Source organism: Entelurus aequoreus, linkage group LG02 (genome assembly GCF_033978785.1).
Source record: "Entelurus aequoreus isolate RoL-2023_Sb linkage group LG02, RoL_Eaeq_v1.1, whole genome shotgun sequence".
Taxonomy (NCBI): Eukaryota; Metazoa; Chordata; class Actinopteri; order Syngnathiformes; family Syngnathidae; genus Entelurus; species Entelurus aequoreus.
In genome coordinates, this window is record NC_084732.1 from 1,266,462 (window position 1) to 1,289,000 (window position 22,539).

Genomic DNA, 22,539 nt, shown 5'->3' on the forward strand with positions numbered 1-22,539 from the left:
CTGCGAGACTGAATGAAGAGAAAAGTGAGCTATGATTTTTTTCAGCTGTTGAGGATTTCCACTTGGAGCCGCGAGCGCCTCGGCACCGGAAGGATTACGGCGACGTGAAGAGCAGGAAGTGACAATGAGGTCACTGCCATTTTCAAGATGGTCTCCAGGAAGTGAGGCGGACATTAATGTGTTTCATGTGTTCAAACGTTGCACATAACCAACGGAAGGGAGAGGCCAAAGAAAGACTCTCACATCTCTGCGATACTTTCTATTTTCAATGGAGTACGCATGAAAAATAATCCACTATGGGGCCAAAATAAATTGTAAGTGGCAGCACTTGGGTAAAAAAGGTGAGAAACACTATTGACTATGAGTGTTCAGTGAAGTTAAAACGGAGTATTTCACATTGTTTTCCGCATGTAAATGTAATTGTCCTTTATAAAGTGTGTATTTGTGCGAGTACTTCTTAGATTTACATTATGTGTGTTAGAAAAAATGTATTTGGTTTACAAGTCTTAAACCAGAGGTGTGCAGGTGTGGCCCGTTGCTACCTCTGTATATATATCTTTATATATATATATATATATATATATATATATATATATATATATATATATATATATATATATATATATATGTATGTATATATATATATGTGTGTATATATATATATATATATATATATATATATATGTATATATATATACACATATACATATACACATACATATATATATATATATACATATACACATACATACATATATATATATATATATATATATATATACACACAGACATATATATATATATACACACATACATATATATGTATATATATATACATATATATATACATATATATGTGTATATATATATATATATATATATATATATATATATATATATATATATATATATATATATATATATATATATATATATATATACATATATATATATATATATTAGGGCTGCAACAACTAATCGATTAAATCGATTAAAATCGATTATTAAAATAGTTGCCGATTAATTTAGTCATCGATTCGTTGGATCTATGCTATGCGCATGCGCAGAGGTTTTTTTTGGGTTTTTTTTTAAATTATTATTTTTTTTTTTTTTTTTTTAAATAAACCTTTATTTATAAACTGCAACATGTACAAACAGCTGAGAAACAATAATCATCATAAGTATGGTGCCAGTATGCTGTTTTTTTTTCAATAAAATACTGGATAGGATAGAAATGTAGTTTGTCTCTTTTATCCGATTATTAATCGAAGTAATAATCGACAGATTAATCGATTATCAAATTAATCGTTAGTTGCTGCCCTAATATATATACACAGTACATACATATATGTACACATATCTATACGTATACAGTATGTATTTATATAAGTATATGTATGTATGTCTATATATATATATATATATACATATATATACACAGTACATACATTTATATACACATATCTATATACAAACATATACATATATATATACGTATATATGTATTTATATATGTATATGTATGTATTTTTTTATGTAAATGTATGTATGTCTATATGTATGTATGTATGCGTATATATATATATATATATATATATATACAGTACATACATACATACACATATATATATATATACACACATCTATATCTATATACAACATATATACACATGTATTTATATATAAACAGTAATATGTATATTACTGCATATATATTACTATAATACTGCATATATATAATTGTATGTATATGCACAATTGTATGTATATGCACTGTACATATGTATATATTGTATATATATATATATATATATATATATTTATATATATATATATATATATATATATATATATATGTGTGTGTGTGTAACATATGTATGTATGCTAGTTTTTTTAGCACATTTATAGGTACTTAATGCATGCTAACATTAGCAGGCTAGCTCCTTAAACAATGTGTTGCGGTACACACCTGAGAGTAATCTATTTTGGTATTTGACGCATGTTGCAGTTAGCATTTTAGCATGCTAACATTACCATGCTGGATTTCTTTATTTTTTTTAGCCAATCACCTCAGTGTTACATATGTTTGGGGACTTCACTAATGCTAACGGTAAGCGTGCCATTGTTAGCATGTTAGCGTCTGGGCTTCCCTGCTTAGGCTGCTGCCCCCGCGACCCGACCTCGGATAAGCGGGAGAAGATGGATGGATGGATTTATTTTTTTTTAGATCTCTGGAAAACAAATGTCTATATTGTCATGGTTTTGAAGGTGGAAACTTCCGAATTGGCCGCCGCATCGTTTTTTTTTAAAATTTGCCAGTCTGTGGCCCTCAGGGGACAAAGTTTGGGCATCCTGGTTGGAACGAAGAGGTTTTTCTGTATTTGTATCATTTTCCTACAGACTTTGTCTTCCTTGAGTGGTTTGACCTCGACGTGACCCGGCGAGATTTACGGGCAGCGTGTGTGTGTGTGTGTGTGTGTGTGTGTGTGTGTGTGTGTGTGTGTGTGTGTGTGTGTGTGTGTGTGTGTGTGTGTGTGTGTGTAGGGGGGGTCGGCCCCCCTGACCGGAGTAGGAAGTGAAATCAACGAGGCCCGGCGTCGCACGCACGTCCCCAAAGTGAGGACAGTGAGGACTTTGTATGGTTATTGAGGGTCACGCAGCATGGCGGTGATGTCATGGCGGCGCACTGGGGCCTCGTTGTGCGCCACGCGGGAAACACACCACTTAAAGACACGCACGCTGCCTAACGAGGTCGCCCTGGTGGACGTGACGTGACGTGGCGGTCTGACGGCGTGGGAAAGGTGAGACGTACCTGTGTGTATGCGCAGGTGCACCTTGAGGTGGTGGGAGGTGCGGAAGGACTTGCCGCAGTAAGGGCAGTCTTTGGAGGCGGAGCCTACGGTCCGCTCGCGATGCTGCGACACCGAGAGGGGGACGCTGGCGGCCGCCTTCGCCGCCGCCTCCTCCCCGACATCTGGAAGCAGACGGAAGACAAAGTGGTGTCACGTTATCATCATCATCATCATCGTCATGGCGTTATCATCATCACGTTATCATCGCCACATCTGGAGCGCCACCAGGAAAAGCGAGGCGTTCACGCCGCTAACCATGACTCCATTTTCTTCTGACAACTTTCTTTTTTTTTTTTTGGGACAAAACTTTGTGTCAGTATCATGAAGACTCCCAGCATGCATTGCGGTAGTTTCTGTCCCTATGTAGCAGCAACGTATACAGTGGATGTAGCAAACGTCCACTACAGTGGACATATGGTTTTTTTTGTCTGTTTTAGTTTAGAGTTCCATATTCTGGATAAATATGACCCTGTTATGAAAAATGCAAACGTCCACTGTAGTGGACATATTTTTTTTTTTTTTTTTGTAGTCAGTTCCATATTCTGGAAAAAATATTACCCTGTAATGAAAAATGCAAACGTCCACTGTGGTGGACATATGTTTTTTTTGTTGTCTGTTTTAGTTTAGAGTTCCATATTCTGAATAAATATGAACCTGTTATGAAAAATGTCAAAGTCCACTGTAGTGGACATATTTTTTTATTTTTTTTTGTAGTCAGTTACATATTTTGGAAAAAAGTGCCCTATTATGAAAAATGCACAAGTCCACTGCAGTGGACGTATGTTTTTTTTTGTCTGTTTTAGTTTAGAGTTCCATACTCTGGATACATATGACCCTGTTATGAAAAATGCAAACGTCCACTGTAGTGGACATCTTTTTTTTTTTTTTTTGTAGTCAGTTACATATTGTGGAAAAAAGTACCCCATTATGAAAAATGCAAACATCCACTGTAGTGGACATATATATATATATATATATACATATAAAAAAAAAAAATTGTAGTCAGTTACATATGTTTTTTTTGTCTGTTTTAGTTTAGAGTTCCATATTCTGGATAAATATGACCCTGTTATGAAAAACGCAAACGTCCAATGCAGTGGACATATTTTTTTGTGTGTTTTTTTTTCTAGTCAGTTCCATATTCTGGAAAAAAAAGTACCCCATTATGAAAAATGCACACGTCCACTGCAGTGGACATATGTTTTTTTTTTGTTTTTTTTAGTTTAGAGTTCAATATTCTGGATAAATATGACCCTGTTATGAAAAATGCAAACGTCCAATGCAGTGGACATATTTTTTTGTGTGTTTTTTTTTCTAGTCAGTTCCATATTCTGGAAAAAAAGTACCCCATTATGAAAAATGCACACGTCCACTGCAGTGGACATATGTTTTTTTTTTTGTTTTTTTTAGTTTAGAGTTCAATATTCTGGATAAATATGACCCTGTTATGAAAAATGCAAACATCCACTGTAGTGGACATGTTTTTTTGTCTGTTTTAGTTTAGAGTTCCATATTTTGGATAAATATGACCCTATTATGAAAAATGCAAACGTCCACTGCAGTGGGCATATATTTTGTTTTTTGTTGGGTTTTTTCTAGTCAGTTTTATATTCTGGAAAAAAGTACCCCGTTATGAAAAATGCACAAGTCCACTCCAGTTGACATGTGTTTTTTTTTGTCTGTTTTAGTATAGAGTTCCATATTCGGGATAAATATGACCCTGTAATGAAAAATGCAAACGTCCACTGCATATTTTTTTGTGTGTTTTTTTTCTAGTCAGTTACATATTCTGGAAAAAAGTACCCCATTATGAAAAATGCACACGTCCACTGCAGTGGACATGCATTTTTTTGTCTGTTTTAGTTTAATGTTCCATACTGGTGAAATCACTTCACAAAGTCTTGATGGGTTTTCACTCACACAAAAAAACTGATGCTAATATACATTGACATGCTAATGATTAGCATTAGCGATTTTACATGGCGACTTCAACACCTCCGAATTTGTGGATGAAAACTACAACTAAGATTCACGTTACAACCAAACAGCTGGTGTGTGATAGGTACACTACTTACAGTATTAGCACTTTTTAGGGCACAACACCTTACAGTATTAGCACTTTTCAGGGCGCAACAAACGACAAAACCTAGCAAAGACTGAACTGACTAGCCAACACACCATAAACTATTGCAAGTTAAAATTCTCACTTCACAAAGTGTTGATGGGTTTTCACTCACAAAAAAAAAAAATAATGCTAATATACATCCATCCATCCATCTTCTTCCGCTTATCCGAGGTCGGGTCGCGGGGGCAGCAGCCTAAGCAGGGAAACCCAGACTTCCCTCTCCCCCGCCACTTCGTCCAGCTCCTCCCAAGGGATCCCGAGGCGTTCCCAGGCCAGCCGGGAGACATAGTCTTCCCAACGTGTCCTGGGTCTTCCCCGTGGCCTCCTACCGGTCGGCATGCTAATGATTATTCAACACCTCCGAATTTGTGGATGACGTTACACGTTACAATCAAACAGCTGGTGTTTGATAGGTACACTACTTACTACACTGCAAAAAGTCAGTGTTCAAAAACAAGACAAAAAAAATACAAACATGAGGGGTATTTTACTTGAACTAAGGAAAATTATCTGCCAATAGAACAAGAAAATGTGGCTTGTCAAGACTTTCCAAAACAAGTCAAATTAGCTAACCTCAATGAACCCAAAAACACCTTAAAATAAGTATATTCTCACTAATAACAAGTGCACTTTTCTTGATAGAAAAAACAAATATGAGACCTTTTATCTCAATATGTTGAAAAATATTCTTAAATGAAGTAAATGCTAGTGCCATTATCTTGACTTAATGATATGCGCTCGGCATTACATGTCTTGCATTTTCCTATCGATATAATGACATCGTCGTGCCAAGTGCGTGCTCTTTCAGTTAATTAGTGCGCAAAGAATATATATATATATATATATATATATATATATATATATATATATATATATATATATATATATATATATATATATATATATTTACAGCCCGGCCCCCGACCAAATTTTTTTTAAATGTAATTTTGAAGAATTTACCTGAAAGTGCATGAACTATTTCTGTTCAAAATTGTTAGAAAGGTCACATGTTAAATGTTTAAATATTAACTGTCCGTTTACTGTACTGTGCCAACTGTACTATTATATGAGTACGTATTTTCTATTGTTTCATTGAAAATAAAACAGCAAAGTCCATTTGGCCGTCATCTGTTTTAATTATGAGACACAATTGTGTCAAAGTCATTTTTTTTTCCATGCTTGAAATAAGAAATTATTACTTTAAAAAAGTAGTTTTATACTTGTGAGTGTTGATGACACAGCTTTGCAACACTTGATATTCTAGTTTTAAGCATGTTTTACTCAATATAGGTCATCAAATCTCAGCTACAAGCTGTAATATCTTACTGAGATCATTTAGGACCAAAACAAGTAAAACACTCTAACATAAAATCTGGTTAGTGAGAAGAATTATCTTATCAGACAGAAAATAAGCAAATATCACCCTTATTTGAGATATTTAATCTTACTTAGATTTCAGTTTTTGCAGTGTACTTACAGTAAATAAAAAGAAAAAGTGCCTTGTACTTAGCACACTCAAATATTACACTAACGTGCATCTTAGTTGTAGTTTTAACTCCCAAATTTGGAGGCGTAAAATCGCTAATGCTAATTGCTAGCATGTATATGGCATATACAATGTAACTTAGCATTGAGCTAACACATTTCCAAAAGCGGCGCTAAACTGTACTTTTGAGCGCCAAGTGCTTGAGCTAAAGTATCAAAATTTGGCACCGTTTGATAAAAGTAGCGAATTCAAAGTGTACTGACGGGAGTAGTGCAATTCTTTGTGGTAGTTTCGTGACTGTTCACTTTTTAAACGCCGAGTGGAGGAAGAGAAGGGCCTACCGGAAGTCGGTCAAATAATGGCGATAGTTTCGGGGTATTTTTTCCTGCCGTTTTCTTGCTCACGGTGGAGTTGTTGACGGCGGCGGAGAAGAAAAGGACAGGAAATAGATTCCAGCGTGTCAGCAAAGGCAGGATTTTCTCTGGCTGTGCCAGCTGATGGTGACAGCTCGCTGTCACTGATCTGATGAGGTGATAACGGCTTTGACCCCGCCCCCTTACCCTCGTCTACGCCACGCCGAGAAGAAGAAGAAGAAAGAAAACCGTTGACGCTCGCTTTACCGCGACGGCAGTCTGTTATCAACGCCGTCACCTCGGCGAGGAGGTGAGCGACGACAACGTGGGAAACGCGTTGACGCGCTGACAGCCGCGGCGGCGGCGGCGGCGGAGCGCCAGCAAGACAACACATGTCGCTCAATTCCAAACAGCCAACATGGCCGCCCTGGCGCTTTGACGGGCGGGACGCGGTCGGAGCGCAGGGCGTCTTCCCGCCGCCATCAATAAACACGCTTATTTCACTCAACAAGAAGCTATTTTCCATCCATCCATTCATTTTCTTCCACTTATCCGAGGTCGGGTCGCGGGGGCAGCAGCCAAAGCAGAGAAGCCCAGACTTCTATTATAAAAACACTAATGTCCACTATACTGGACATGATTATTTATCCGTTTCTTTTGTCAATTATAACAAAAAAACAAATGTCCACTACACTGGACATGACTATTTGTCTGTTTCTTTTGTCAACTATTACAAAAACACTAATGTCCACTATACTGGACATGGTTATTTGTCCGTTTCTTTTGTCAACTATTATAAAAAACACAAATGTCCACTACACTGGACATGGTTATTTGTCCGTTTCTTTTGTCAATTATTATAAAAACACAAATGTCCACTACATTGGACATGATTATTTGTCCATTTCTTTTGTCAATTATAATAAAAACACAAATGTCCACTATACTGGACATGATTATTTGTCTGTTTCTTTTGTCAATTATAATAAAAACACAAATGTCCACTACATTGGACATGATTATTTGTCCATTTCTTTTGTCAATTATAATAAAAACACAAATGTCCACTATACTGGACATGATTATTTGTCTGTTTCTTTTGTCAATTATAATAAAAACACAAATGTCCACTACATTGGACATTATTTTTTGTTTGTTTCTTTTGTCAACTATTATAAAAAAAAAACTAATGTCCACTACACTGGACATTAATTTTTGCTTGTTTCTTTTGTCAGTTATTATTAAAAAAAACTAATGTCCACTACACTGGACATTAATTTTTGTTTGTTTCTTTTGTCAGTTATTATTAAAAAAAACTAATGTCCACTACATTGGACATGATTTTTTGTTTGTTTCTTTTGTCAATTATAATAAAAACACTAATGTCCACTATATTGGACATGAATTTTTGTTTGTTTCTTTTGTCAACTATTATAAAAAAAACTAATGTCCACTACACTGGACATGATTATTTATCCGTTTCTTTTGTCAATTATAACAAAAACACAAATGTCCACTACACTGGACATGACTATTTGTCTGTTTCTTTTGTCAACTATTACAAAAACACTAATGTCCAATATACTGGACATGGTTATTTGTCCGTTTCTTTTGTCAACTATTATCAAAAACACTAATGTCCACTACACTGGACATGATTATTTGTCCGTTTCTTTTGTCAACTATTATAAAAACACAAATGTCCACTACACTGGACATGATTATTTGTTTGTTTCTTTTGTCAACTATTATAAAAACACAAATGTCCACTACACTGGACATGATTATTTGTCTGTTTCTTTTGTCAACTATTATAAAAACACTAATGTCCACTACACTGGACATGATTATTTGTCTGTTTCTTTTGTCAACTATTATAAAAACACAAATGTCCACTACACTGGACATGAATTTTTGTTTGTTTCTTTTATCAACTACTATAAAACAAACAAATGTCCACTACACTGGACATAATTATTTGTTTGTTTCTTTTGTCAATTATGATAAAAACACAAATGTCCACTACATTGGACATGACCATTTGTCTGTTTCTTTTGTCAACTATTATAAAAACACAAATGTCCACTACACTGGACATGAATTTTTGTTTGTTTCTTTTGTCAACTATTATAAAAAAAACTAATGTCCACTACACTGGACATGATTTTTTGTTTGTTTCTTTTGTCAACTATTATAAAAACACAAATGTCCACTACACTGGACATGATTATTTGTTTCTTTTGTCAATTATAATAAAAACACAAATGTCCACTACATTGGACATGACTATTTGTCTGTTTCCTTTCTCAACTATTATAAAAACACTAATGTCCACTACACTGGACATGACTATTTGTCTTTTTCTTTTGTCAACTATTATAAAAACACTAATGTCCACTACACTGGACATGATTTTTTGTTTGTTTCTTTTGTCAACTATTATAAAAACACAAATGTCCACTACATTGGACATGACTATCTGTCTGTTTCTTTTGTCAACTATTGTAAAAACACAAATGTCCACTACATTGGACATGACTATCTGTCTGTTTCTTTTGTCAAGTATTATAGAAACACTAATGTCCACTACATTGGACATGATTTTTTTGTTTGTTTCTTTTGTCAACTATTACAAAAACACTAATGTCCACTACACTGGACATGATTGATATATGATGCAGCAGGACCACCTTAAATCCTGTGGCGGGCCAGATTTGGCCCCCAGACCTTGAGTTTGCCACCTGTGTTCTATAGCGTCTGCACTTCTCCAGCAGTTGGACTCGACACACACTCTATAGCACACCTCAAAGCCACAAAGTGTCGCGTGACGCCACACTTGAGCGCGTGTTACACAGACATATACAGAAGAAATAAAGAAGGCCGCCGCAATCCCCCCGGCGCCGGGCCGCACCATACTGTCGCCCGAGTGTGCGCCTCGTGAACATATTTCCAGCGGTCGACTGTACAGATCCTCTCTTGGCAAGCGCGCCACACATCGTGTAGCAGACACTCGCCCACCTGCCCGCCGCAGATGGAGGCGAAATTAAAAAATCCCAAACACGGCTTAGACACCAGCACACGCCAGGATGCGCACACACACTTACAACACACACACACTTACAACACACACACACACACACACACAGAGTGTCAGGGTTAACAGCACTCCTGCAGGAAGACGACACACACTACCAGAGATGCTGGCATCTAACAGGCCTTTAATAATAAATCTGCGACACACACACATACTGGTTATCATAGGGAATGGGGACCAAGTTGTTGTTCATACCTTGTGGGGACCACCCTTTCTACAGGTTGTGGAGGCATAAACAAATTTAGGTAAAATGTCCACTGCCCAGGTAGCTCATACACGTCTTTAAATCTCTGGATTGATGAAGTAATGTGCTGATCATTCTTACTGGGGACCCTGGGGGAAAAAGAGTTAATATGGTTCATGGGGACCAAATTTAAATAATTTTGCATAATTCACACACATTTGTACGGAGCCCCTAAAGCAGTGGTCCCCAACCTTTTTGTACTTGCAGACCGGTCGACGCTCGAAAATTTGTCCCACGAACCGGGGGGGAGGGGGGCTAGTAAAAAAAAATTGTTTTTTTTTTTTTTTGTCACAAAGAAATACAATCATGTGTGCTTACGGACTGTATCCCTGCAGACTGTATTGATTTATATTGATATATAATGTATATATTGTGTTTTTTATGTTGATTTAATTGAAAAAAAAAATTAATTTTTTTTTTTTTTTTTAAAAAATACCAACCAATCGGTCCACGGTTGAGGACCACTGCCCTAAAGGGACATGGGGGACCTTTTTATTTTATTTTATTTTTTTATTTTTATTTTATACATGTATCTCGTGCGCACAAGAAACTCTTTATAAAGTTATAAAAAATATACAAAAAAATAGTATAATTTTTATTTATTTTATTTTTTTTAGATATGTAACTCCTGCGCACGAGAAGTCACGTACAAATGTACGGAGCCCCTAAAGGGACATGGGGGACATTTATTTTTTTATTATATTTATTTATTTTTTTAGACATGTATGTCTAAAAAACTTTTAATATAGTTATAAAAAATATTTTAAAAAATAGTATAATTTATTTTTTATTTTTTTTTAGACATGTAACTCTTGCACACGAGACAGTTTATCGTGCGCATGAGATACATGTCTTAAAAAAAAAAAAAAAGAAATATACATTTTTTAAATTTTTTTTTTATAACTTTTTTTTTTCTTGTGCGCACGTTCTTACTGGGGACCCTGGGGAAAAAGAGTTAATATGGTTCACAGGGACCAAATTTAAATAATTTGGCATAATTCACACACATTTGTACGGAGCCCCTAAAGGGACATGGGGGACATTTTTTTTTAAATGATTTTTATTTTTTTGAATTTTTTTTTATACATGTATCTCGTGTGCAAGAGTTACATGTCTAAAAAAATAAAAATAAAATAAAAATTATACTATTTTTTTTAATTATTTTTTTTTTTTTTAGATATGTAACTCCTGTGCACGAGAAGTCACGTACACATGTACGGCGCCCCTAAAGGGACATGGGGAACATTTATTTTTTTATAATTTTTTTTAAATTTTTTTTAGACATGTATGTATAACTTTTTATAAAGTTATACAAAATATTAAAAAAAATAGTATACTTTTTATTTTATTTTATTTTTTTAGACATGTAACTCTTGCACACGAGATAGTTTCTCGTGCGCATGAGAAACTATTGCTAGTGTTTAATTTTTTTTATAACTTTATAAAAAGTTTCTCATGCGCACGAGACAGTTTTTCGTGCACACAAGATAATTTCTTGTGCACACATTCTTACTGGGAACCCTGGGAAAAAAAAGAGTTAATATGGTTCACGGGGACCAAATTTAAATAATTTGGCATAATTCACACACATTTGTACGGAGCCCCTAAAGGGACATGGGGGACATTTTTTTTTTAAATGATTTTTATTTTTTTGAATTTTTTTTTATACATGTATCTCGTGCGCACGAGAAACTATCTTGTGTGCAAGAGTTACATGTCTAAAAAAATAAAAAATAAAATAAAAATTATACTATTTTTTTTATTTTTTTAAATTTTTTTTAGATATGTAACTCCTGTGCACGAGAAGTCACGTACACATGTACGGAGCCCCTAAAGGGACATGGGGGAAGAAAAAAAAATTATAATTTTTTTTAAATTTTTTATTTTTTTTAGACATGTATGTATAACTTTTTATAAAGTTATACAAAATATTTTAAAAAATAGTATACTTTTTATTTTATTTTATTTTTTTAGACATGTAACTCTTGCACACGAGATAGTTTCTCGTGCGCATGAGAAACTAGTGTTAGTGTTTAATTTTTTTTATAACATTATAAAAAGTTTCTCATGCGCACAAGACAGTTTTTCGTGCACACAAGATAGTTTCTCGTGCGCACATTCTTACTGGGGACCCTGGGGAAAAAGAGTTAATATGGTTCACGGGGACCAAATTTAAATAATTTGGCATAATTCACACACATTTGTACGGAGCCCCTAAAGGGACATGGGGGAAAAAAATTTTTAAATGATTTTTATTTTTTTGAATTTTTTTTTATACATGTATCTCGTGCGCATGAGAAACTATCTCGTGTGCAAGAGTTACATGTCTAAAAAAAATTTAAAAAAATAAAATTACACTATTTTTATTTTTTTTTATTTATTTTTTTTAGACATGTAACTCCTGCGCACGAGAAGTCACCTAAAGGGACATAGGGAAAATTAATTTTTTAATAATTTTTTAAAAATTTTTTTAGACATGTATGTATAACTTTTTATAAAGTTATAAAAAATAAAAATTGTATAATTTTTATTTTATACATGTAACTCTTGTGCACGAGAAAGTTTCTCATGCGCACGAGATACATGTCGCCCAAAAAAAAAAAAAAAAAAAATCCTACAATTTAATTTTTTATTTTTTATAACTTTATAAAAAGTTTCTCGTGCGCACGAGATACATGTCTAAAAAAAAATATATATATACAAAAAAAAAAAAATCCCCCATGTCCCTTTAGGGGCTTCGTACATTTGTACGTGACTACTGAGGACCATTTAAAAAAAAAAAAAAAAAAAAAAAAAAGTTCAAATTAAATATGACATGATCCTCAGAATACAGGATATAGGAAGTTTCACCACTTAAATGTACCAGCTTACAGCCCGATGAGGGGGCTGCTGTGCTAATGTCTCACACTCAAACTAACCAGTAAACATGTTTTAATGGGCCAAAGCTTAAAAAATCACTTAGGCATCTTCAGAATGGATCTGACTATCATTTAAAAAGGTTTCCCTATAGGGGACCTGTTTTTGGTCCCCGTACCGTCAGAGGTCCCCTAAAGGTGATTGTGTAAACAGAGTGATGTCCCCATTAAGTATGCATTGCCAGAACACACACACACACACACACACACACACACACACACACACACACACACACACACACACACACACACACACACACACACACACACACACACACACAGAGTGTCAGGGTTAACAGCACTCCTGCAGGAAGACGACACACACTACCAGAGATGCTGGCATCTAACAGGCCTTTAATAATAAATCTGCGACACACACGCACACACACACATGCAAACAAAGGCGTGTGTGTTGTAAGTGTGTGTGTGTGTGTGTGTGTGTGTCTTTAATCAGTAGACTGATCCGTCTCTTTTAATGTGGCCGCTCCAATTACTGTAAAAGTCACGGCGCTGCACATAACCACAAATATTGACACTTTATTGCACAACACATTTATGACATTTTGAAGGTTACCTCGTATATTAGGCCTCGTCGCTCACCGCCGGCCGGGGGAAGAATCTCCCGCCGTTATCGATCCGCCCGCTTCCTGACGTTTTTTTTGGTTTGTTTGTTGTTTTTTTTTCTTCTCCTGCCTATTTCCTTTCCCATGCAAAGCGGATTTGGCTGTCGGAGGCGTTAACGCGAGTGTCACAGGTGAGGCGCGGCGTAAACGAGCCCGTAAAGGTCGACGTCTTCGACGGGCCGGGGTTTAATGGCGCCTTCATCAGATTAGACATGTTTTGACTTCCGCTCAAAAGGTTTCAACGTTGACGGACGGCGTGATTTGTAGCGGCAAAACAAACCCCCCCCTCCCCACCCCACCACCGCACACCCGCTAAAAAGATCAACGAGCGGCGGGAGAAGTAAACAACCTAAAGTGAGAATGTTCTCCTCGGTGGCGACGACAGCGTCCTAATTAGGACTTTGGCGCTTGCCGATCACTCCAGCAGCACTGAGAGCGGACCCCGCCAAACTACCTCTCCAGGTGATGTTGCAATTTTCAAAGCCAACAAAGAAACTGGCTCCACTTTTCCAAAAACTGATGCTAATATACATTGACATGCTAACGATTAGCATTAGCAATTTTACATGGCGACTTCAACACCTCCGAATTTGTGGACGAAAACTACAACTAAGATGCACGTTACAATCAAACAACTGGTGCATAATAAGTGCACTACTTACAGTATAAGCACTTTTTAGGGCGCAACAAAAGACAAAACATAGCAAAGTGTTACTTCACAAAGTGTTGATGGGTTTTCACTCACAAAAAAAACTAATGCTAATATACATAGACATGCTAATGATTAGCATTAGCGATTTTGCATGGCGACTTCAACACCTCCGAATTTGTGAATGAAAACTGAGATGCACGTTACAATCAAACAACTGGTGCATAACAAGTGCACTACGTACAGTATTAGCACTTTTTAGGGCGCAACAAAAGGCATGAACTGACTAGCCAACACACCGTAAACTATTACAAGTTAAAATTCTCACTTCACAAAGTGTTGATGGGTTTTCACTCACAAAAAACCCCTGATGCTAATATACGTTGACATGCTAACGATTAGCATTAGCGATTTTACATGGCAACTTCAACACCTCCGAATTTGTGAACAAAAACTACAACTAAGATGCACGTTACAATCAAACAACTGGTGCATAATAAGTACACTACTTACAGTATTAGCACTTTTTAGGGCGCAACAAAAGACATGAGCTGACTAGCCAACACACCGTAAACTATTACAAGTTAAAATTCTCACTTCACAAAGTGTTGATGGGTTTTCACTCACAAAAAAAACCTGACGCTAATATACATTGGCATGCTAATGATTAGCATTAGCAATTTTACATGGCGACTTCAACACCTCCGAATTTGTGGACGAAAACTACAACTAAGATGCACGTTACAATCAAACAACTGGTGCATAATAAGTACACTACTTACAGTATTAGCACTTTTTAGGGCGCAACAAAAGACATGAGCTGACTAGCCAACTATTACAAGTTAAAATTCTCACTTCACAAAGTGTTGATGGGTTTTCACTCACAAAAAAAACCTGATGCTAATATACATTGGCATGCTAATGATTAGCATTAGCAATTTTACATGGCGACTTCAACACCTCCGAATTTGTGGACGAAAACTACAACTAAGATGCACGTTACAATCAAACAACTGGTGCATAATAAGTCAATCAATCAATCAATCAATCAATCAATCAATGTTTATTTATACAGCCCTAAATCACAAGTGCACTACTTACAGTATTAGCACTTTTTAGGGCGCAACAAAAGACATGAGCTGACTAGCCAACACACCGTAAACTATTACAAGTTAAAATTCTCATTTCACAAAGTGTTGATGGGTTTTCACTCACAAAAAAACCTGATGCTAATAAACATTGACATGCTAACGATTTAGCATTAGCGATTTTACATGGCGACTTCAACACCTCCGAATTTGTGGACGAAAACTACAACTAAGATGCACGTTACAATCAAACAACTGGTGCATAATAAGTACACTACTTACAGTATTAGCACTTTTTAGGGCGCAACAAAAGACATGAACTGACTAGCCAACACACCGTAAACTATTACAAGTTAAAATTCTCACGTCACAAAGTGTTGATGGGTTTTCACTCACAAAAAAAACCTGATGCTAATATACATTGACATAATAATGATTAGCATTAGCGATTTTACATGGCGACTTCAACACCTCCGAATTTGTAGACGAAAACTACAACTAAGATGCACGTTACAATCAAACAACTGGTGCATAAGTACACTATTTACAGTATTAGCACTTTTTAGGGCGCAACAAAAGACATGAACCGACTAGCCAACACACCGTAAACTATTACAAGTTAAAATTCTCACTTCACAAAGTGTAGATGGGTTTTCACTCACAAAAAAAAAACTGATGCTAATATACCTTGACATGCTAACAAATTAGCATTAGGGATTTTACATGGCGACTTCAACACCTCCGAATTTGTGAACGAAAACTACAACTAAGATGCACGTTACAATCAAACAACCGGTGCGCGATCGGTACACTACTTACAGTATTAGCACTTCTTGGGGCGCAACAAACGGCTGAACTGAACTGACTAGCCAACAGTTCGAACATTAAATATCTTGTCTAGACAAATGAGTGAGTAAATACATAAATAAACAATGAATAAATAAATAGTTACATCATTTATGGACAGAGAGGGATATCTCATTTTAATATAATAATAATTTTAACAATTTGTTTCAACACAATAAAATACATGTTTTTAGTAAATTAAAATATTTTTTAAATTAAAACTTGGCTTAAAAATTATTAATTTCGGCCAAATATGTGTACAATGGGCACATTTTATAGCAAACATGTATTTTGAAAATATTATGAAATTTAAAGACTGAACTCCCAGTCTCCGTTCTAATTCATCCCAAAGGTGTTCTATCGGGTTCAGTTCAGGACTCTGTGCAGGCCAGTCAAGTTCATCCGCACCAGACTCTTGTCATCCATGTCTTTGTGGACCTTGCTTTGTGCACTGGTGCACAGTCATGTTGGAACAGGAAGGGGCCCGCTCCAAACTGTTCCCACAAGGTCGGGAGCATGGAATTGTCCAACATTTTTTGGCATTGTGGAGCATGCATGTATGTTTAAGAGTTCTTTCTTTTTACCTAGCCATGTTTAGAGTAGCTAGTACTTTTCCTTTGTATATTCTACCAGTCTCTTTTTGTCTTCAGATTGTCTGTTTAGTGTCTTAAACCAGTGGTCCCCAACCACCTGTCCGCGGACCGATTGGTACCGGGCCGCGCAATAAATAAAAAAAATTTTTATTTTTATTTTTAATTAAATCAACATAAAAAACACAATATATATCAATACAGTCTGCAGGGATACAGTCCGTAAGCACACATGATTGTATTTCTTTATGGAAAAAAAAAAAAAAACATTAAAAAATTCCCCTCCCCCCTTAGTCCGTGGGACACATTTTCAAGCATTGACCGGTCCCCAGCTACAAAAAGGTTGGGGACCACTGTCTTAAACCATCAGGAATGTGAAACCAAACCCCCAAATCTTCCTTATCAGTGTTGTTTTTTTGTGCAAGAAGTTGGCTTTTCCGTTTGAATGTCAGATCAACTAGAGTAGCCGATATGAATGTATTGGTTAAGATGAACTCCTAAAGCTTTAGTAAAACTTGAAAATATTCCTATTCTGTCTTGATGGTCCTTCTTACTCAGCATATATGTCATCGAAAGAAATTTGGGATTGACCAGTAACTTAGATTCCCTGGGAGGAAGAACTGGTCTGACGCAACAGCATCCTGGAACATTCAAAGTTCCTTTCCACTGGAACTAAAGGGGGCCAAGCCCAACTCCTGACACAACCAACCCCACACCATAATTCCTCCTCCACCAAATGTCACACTCGGCACAATGCAGGAATATTTAGGAGCGAGGGGGTTTCACGACTGGATTTGTTGCACAGGTGGCATCTTATGACAGTTCCACGCTGGAAATCACTGAAAGCGGCCCATTCTTTCACACATGTTTGTAGAAACAGTCTCCATGCCCAAGTGCTTGTTTTTATACACCTGTGGCCGGGCCAAGTGAGTAAATACTTTTGGCAATATAGTGTATATTAATATTGTTTTTAATATAACAAACAAATGGCATTGATTGGATGGAAAGGTCCATAAATAGTACAGCAGGTGGCGCTACACTTGAGATGAAAACGCGCCTCATGTTTCATGTATAAAATATGAACCTTCCTCTACTTTTGATTGCAGCGTCGCAGCTGATCTGACATCAGTTTTCCCGTCAAACCTAATTCCTCGGCGTGTACGACCCCCCCTTAAAAAAAAAAAAAAGATTGAAAATACAAAACCGCATCTTTTAAAAGTGACATTCAGCGCCCTTTTATCCCGACGATGTTCCAAATCGTACGAATGTATCATCTTGCGGAGCGCCTGCGAGTCCATGTTTAATTCACGTGGATCTGATCTGAGAGCAGCTCTTCTCCCCTCTGCCTTTACTGGTGTCACAGCCGCCTAATGGAACATGCCAGAACAAAGGCTCCCGGATCAGATTGGAGCAGAGTTGAACGGGCCATCTGGGAGGCAGGCTGAGTATCAGTCACTCCGCCGGCTGTCGGCTGCACTCGCAACACACACACACACACACACACACACACACACACACACACACACACACACACACACACACACACACACACACACACACACACACACGCTACACACCGTGTGTGTGTTCTTGTCTTTCTACCCTTCTTGAGACATCAACAAGGAAAAGTACCTTCCATATGAGGACCGGTGAACAAGTTAAGACCATAAATCATGGTCCTAATACGGAAAACCATTGCATCTAATAGAGAGCCAAATACTAGAGTCCGTGAACATTGCTCCAAAGTCAGGATTTTTTTAAATGTATTTAATGTGCATACAAAAGTAAACATTGACAGGTGCAAAGGCAGCAATATATGATGAAGCAAGCTAAAGAAGGACTTCCCTATTCATCCCCGAAAAAAACCCGCCAGGTGAACAGCTGATTTTAAGACTTCCGGTACATTAAGCACATTGCATAAAACAAAAAAATAGATATCTCATTTGCACCCCCTGGTGGTGAAATCTATCAAAATGAGGGTGGCCCCATAAAGGAGGGATTTTTCAAATTGACCGTGAGTCTGTTTTAACAGTACTCCCCCTCTGGTCAACAGATGAAATAACAAGTGTGTGTAAACATTTGAAGTGCTCCCCCTTTGGTCAACATATGAAATAACAAGTGTGTGTAAAAATTTGAAGTGCTCCCCCTCCGGTCAACATATGTAATAACAAGTGTGTAAAAATTTGAAGTGCTCCCCCTTTGTTTAACATACGAAATAACAAGTGTGTGTAAAAATTTGAAGTGCTCCCCCTCCGGTCAACATATGTAATAACAAGTGTGTGTAAAAATTTGAAGTGCTCCCCCTTTGTTTAACATACGAAATAACAAGTGTGTGTAAAAATTTGAAGTGCTCCCCCTCCGGTCAACATATGTAATAACAAGTGTGTGTAAAAATTTGAAGTGCTCCCCCTTTGTTTAACATACGAAATAACAAGTGTGTGTAAAAATTTGAAGTGCTCCCCCTTTGTTTAACATATGAAATAACAAGTGTGTGTAAAAATGTGAAGTGCTCCCCCTCCGGTCAATATATGAAATAACAAGTGTGTGTAAAAATGTGAAGTGCTCCCCTCCGGTCAACATATGTAATAACAAGTGTGTGTATGAAATTTAAATGGCCCCTTTGCCAAAATGAATTTAAAAAAATAAATAAATGAATATGTATATAGAGACATACTATAATAACTTGAAGTAAATAATGAAGATTAAAAACAATTACAAACAAAAAATTAAACAAAAAAAATACATGAACTAAAAGCAGTCTTTTTCTCACAAGGTGTCGACTTTTTTCTTTCAAAATTGGAAACAATTTCTCATGTTCTTTCTGTTTCTGTACTATTGCAATATTTTCTCGTAAAATCATTACTTCAATGCAAAATGGTGACATTTGTCATATAAAATTCAGACTTTTATCACAATAATGCCATTTTTTTGTTGTTCTCGTAAAATAGTGACATTTTTATGAGTAAAATTATGACTTTTGTTATAATTTTGCCAAGTAAAATTCCGGTTATTGTTATGATATTGCCAACATTTGACAGTTTTCTTATAAAATTGTGACTTTTGTCGAGTAAAATTACGACTCTTTTCATACAATTGCCAAAATGTTAAGCTTTTTCTTTCAAAATTGGGAACAATTTCTCATGTTCTTTCTGTTTCTGTAGTATTGCAATATTTTCTCGTAAAATGATTACTTTTTTATGTAAAATTATTACTTTTTAATGCAAAATGGTGACATTTGTCATATAAAATTCTGACTTTTATCACAATATTGCCAATTTTTTTTGTTGTTCTTGTAAAATAGTGACTTTTTTGAGTAAAATTATAATTTTGTCAAATAAAATTATTACTTTTTAATGCAAAATGGTGACATTTGTCATATATGATTCTGACTTTTATCACAATATTGCCAATTTTTTTTGTTGTTCTTGTAAAATAGTGACTTTTTTGAGTAAAATTATAATTTTGTCAAATAAAATTATTACTTTTTAACGCAAAATGGTGACAGTTGTCATATAAAATTCTGACTTTTATCACAATATTGCCAATTTTTTTGTTGTTCTTGTAAATCACTGACTTTTTTGAGTAAAATTATAATTTGTCAAATAAAATGATTACTTTTGAATGCAAAATGGTGACATTTGTCATTTATAATTCTGACTTTTATCACAATATTGGCATTTTTTTAATTTCTCGTAAAACAGTGAATTTTTTTGAGTAAAATGATGACTTTTGTCATATTTCTGCCAAGTACAATTCCGATTATTATTATAATATTGCCAAAATTTTAAAGTTTTCTTATAAAATTGTGACTTTTGTCAAGTAAAATTACGACTCTTTTCATAAAATTGCCAAAATGTTAAGCTTTTCTTGTAAAGTCGTGACTGTTATTGAGTACAATTCCAACTTTTATCATAATATTGCCATTGTTTTTTTCGTTCTCGTAAAACAGTGACATTTTTTGAGTAAAATGATCCATCCATCCATTTATTACCGCTTGTCCCTTTTGGGGTTGCGGGTGGTGCCGTAGCCCATCTCAGCTGCATTCGGGTGGAAGGTGGGGTGCACCCTGGACAAGTCGCCACCTCATCGCAGGGCCAACACATATAGAGTAAAATGATGACTTTTGTCATAATTATGCCAAGTAAAATTCCGATTTCTATTATAATATTGCCAAAATTATACAGTTTTCTTATAAAATTGTGACTTTTGTCGGGTAAAATTACGACTCTTTTCATAAAATTGCCAAAATGTTAAGCTTTCCTTGTAAAATTGCGTCTGTTATTGAGTAAAAACCCAACTTTTATCATCATATTGCACAAATGTTCCCCTTTCCTTGTAAATTTTTCGTAAAATGACGACTTTTATTATAACACTGCCAAAATTCTACGTTTTTCTTGCGAAAATGTGACCTTTTTCTTATGAAACTCCAACTCATTTTTCACAACAAGCTTTTTTCATATTTGCATCGTATGTATATATTATTCATGTTGTAAATACACATCTTTATATATCTAGAAAGGGCGGTCCTAAAGAGGGAGGCATTATTCGGAGGTCTCAAGAAGGTAACACGTACAGGAATGTGTGTGTGTGTGTGTGTGTGTGTGTGTGTGTGTGTGTGTGTGTGTGTGTGTGTGTGTGTGTGTGTGTGTGTGTGTGTGTGTGTGTGTGTGTGTGTGTGTGACTGACTCCTCCTCCCTGCCTTTCCAACACCACAGGGACACCAGGGCATCCTCCATGACTGACTGACAAATATATAAATTGATAAAGATCTGACACATTGTGTGTGTGTGTGTGTGTGTGTGTGTGTGTGTGTGTGTGTGTGTGTGTGTGTGTGTGTGTGCGGCGACCACACCCTGCTCTCATTAACAGAAAAAGGAGGGGGGGTGGGGGGGGAGACAAGAGCAGCACAAACAAGATGGTTGCTAACACTGATGACACTCACAATGCAGCACGTACTAAAATGTGCTGGGGAATATTTGACATGTTCTTGAAAGCCATGTCGACGTTCTAGAGCAGTTTTCCCCAACCACCGGGCCGCGGCCCGGTACCGGTCCGTGGACCGATTGGTACCGGGCCGCAAAAGAAATAAATATATATATTTTTTTAAATTAAATTTTTATTTTTAAATATTTTTTTTAATATCAAATCAACATAAAAAACACAATATATACATTATATACTGTATCAATATATATCAATACAGTCTGCAAGGATACAGTCCGTAAGCACACATGATTTTATTTCTTTATGACAAAAAAAATAAAAAAATTAAAATTAAAAATTAAAAAAACATACCCCACCCCCGGTCCGTGGGACAAATTTTCAAGCGTTGACCGGTCCGCAGCTACAAAAAGGTTGGGGACCACTTCTCTAGAGGACATTCGAAGGCCATGATCGTTTACTGCAGGTGACATTTCCACTAATCACTTTCATATTGACCACTTCTGTAATGTGCTGGTAGATCATACCGCTCATGTAGTCTCAAACGGGGTATTTTCTAGAACGCATGCTACGGTAGATACAGCAAAAGTTACCGTTTTTTACCCCCCGGACTACACAGTGCGGCCACTAAATTTTAGAAGAATACATTATTTGTCCATATATAAGCCGCACCTGACTATAAGCCGCAGGAATGAGTTATTTACGCAGAAATATTTTGTAAATGTTTATTTAC

The 22,539-nt window shown here is 36.0% G+C and overlaps 1 protein-coding gene across 1 annotated transcript in view; it reads right to left on the bottom strand.

The window, feature by feature from the left end:
• The window catches only part of znf536 (zinc finger protein 536), a 295,445-nt gene that overhangs the window by 150,707 nt on the left and 122,199 nt on the right, over positions 1 to 22,539 (bottom strand). Inside the window, exon 2 of the mRNA XM_062070808.1 lies at positions 2,813 to 2,974. Coding sequence (XP_061926792.1) covers positions 2,813 to 2,974 — 162 coding nt within the window. The remainder of the gene's footprint in view (positions 1 to 2,812; positions 2,975 to 22,539) is intronic.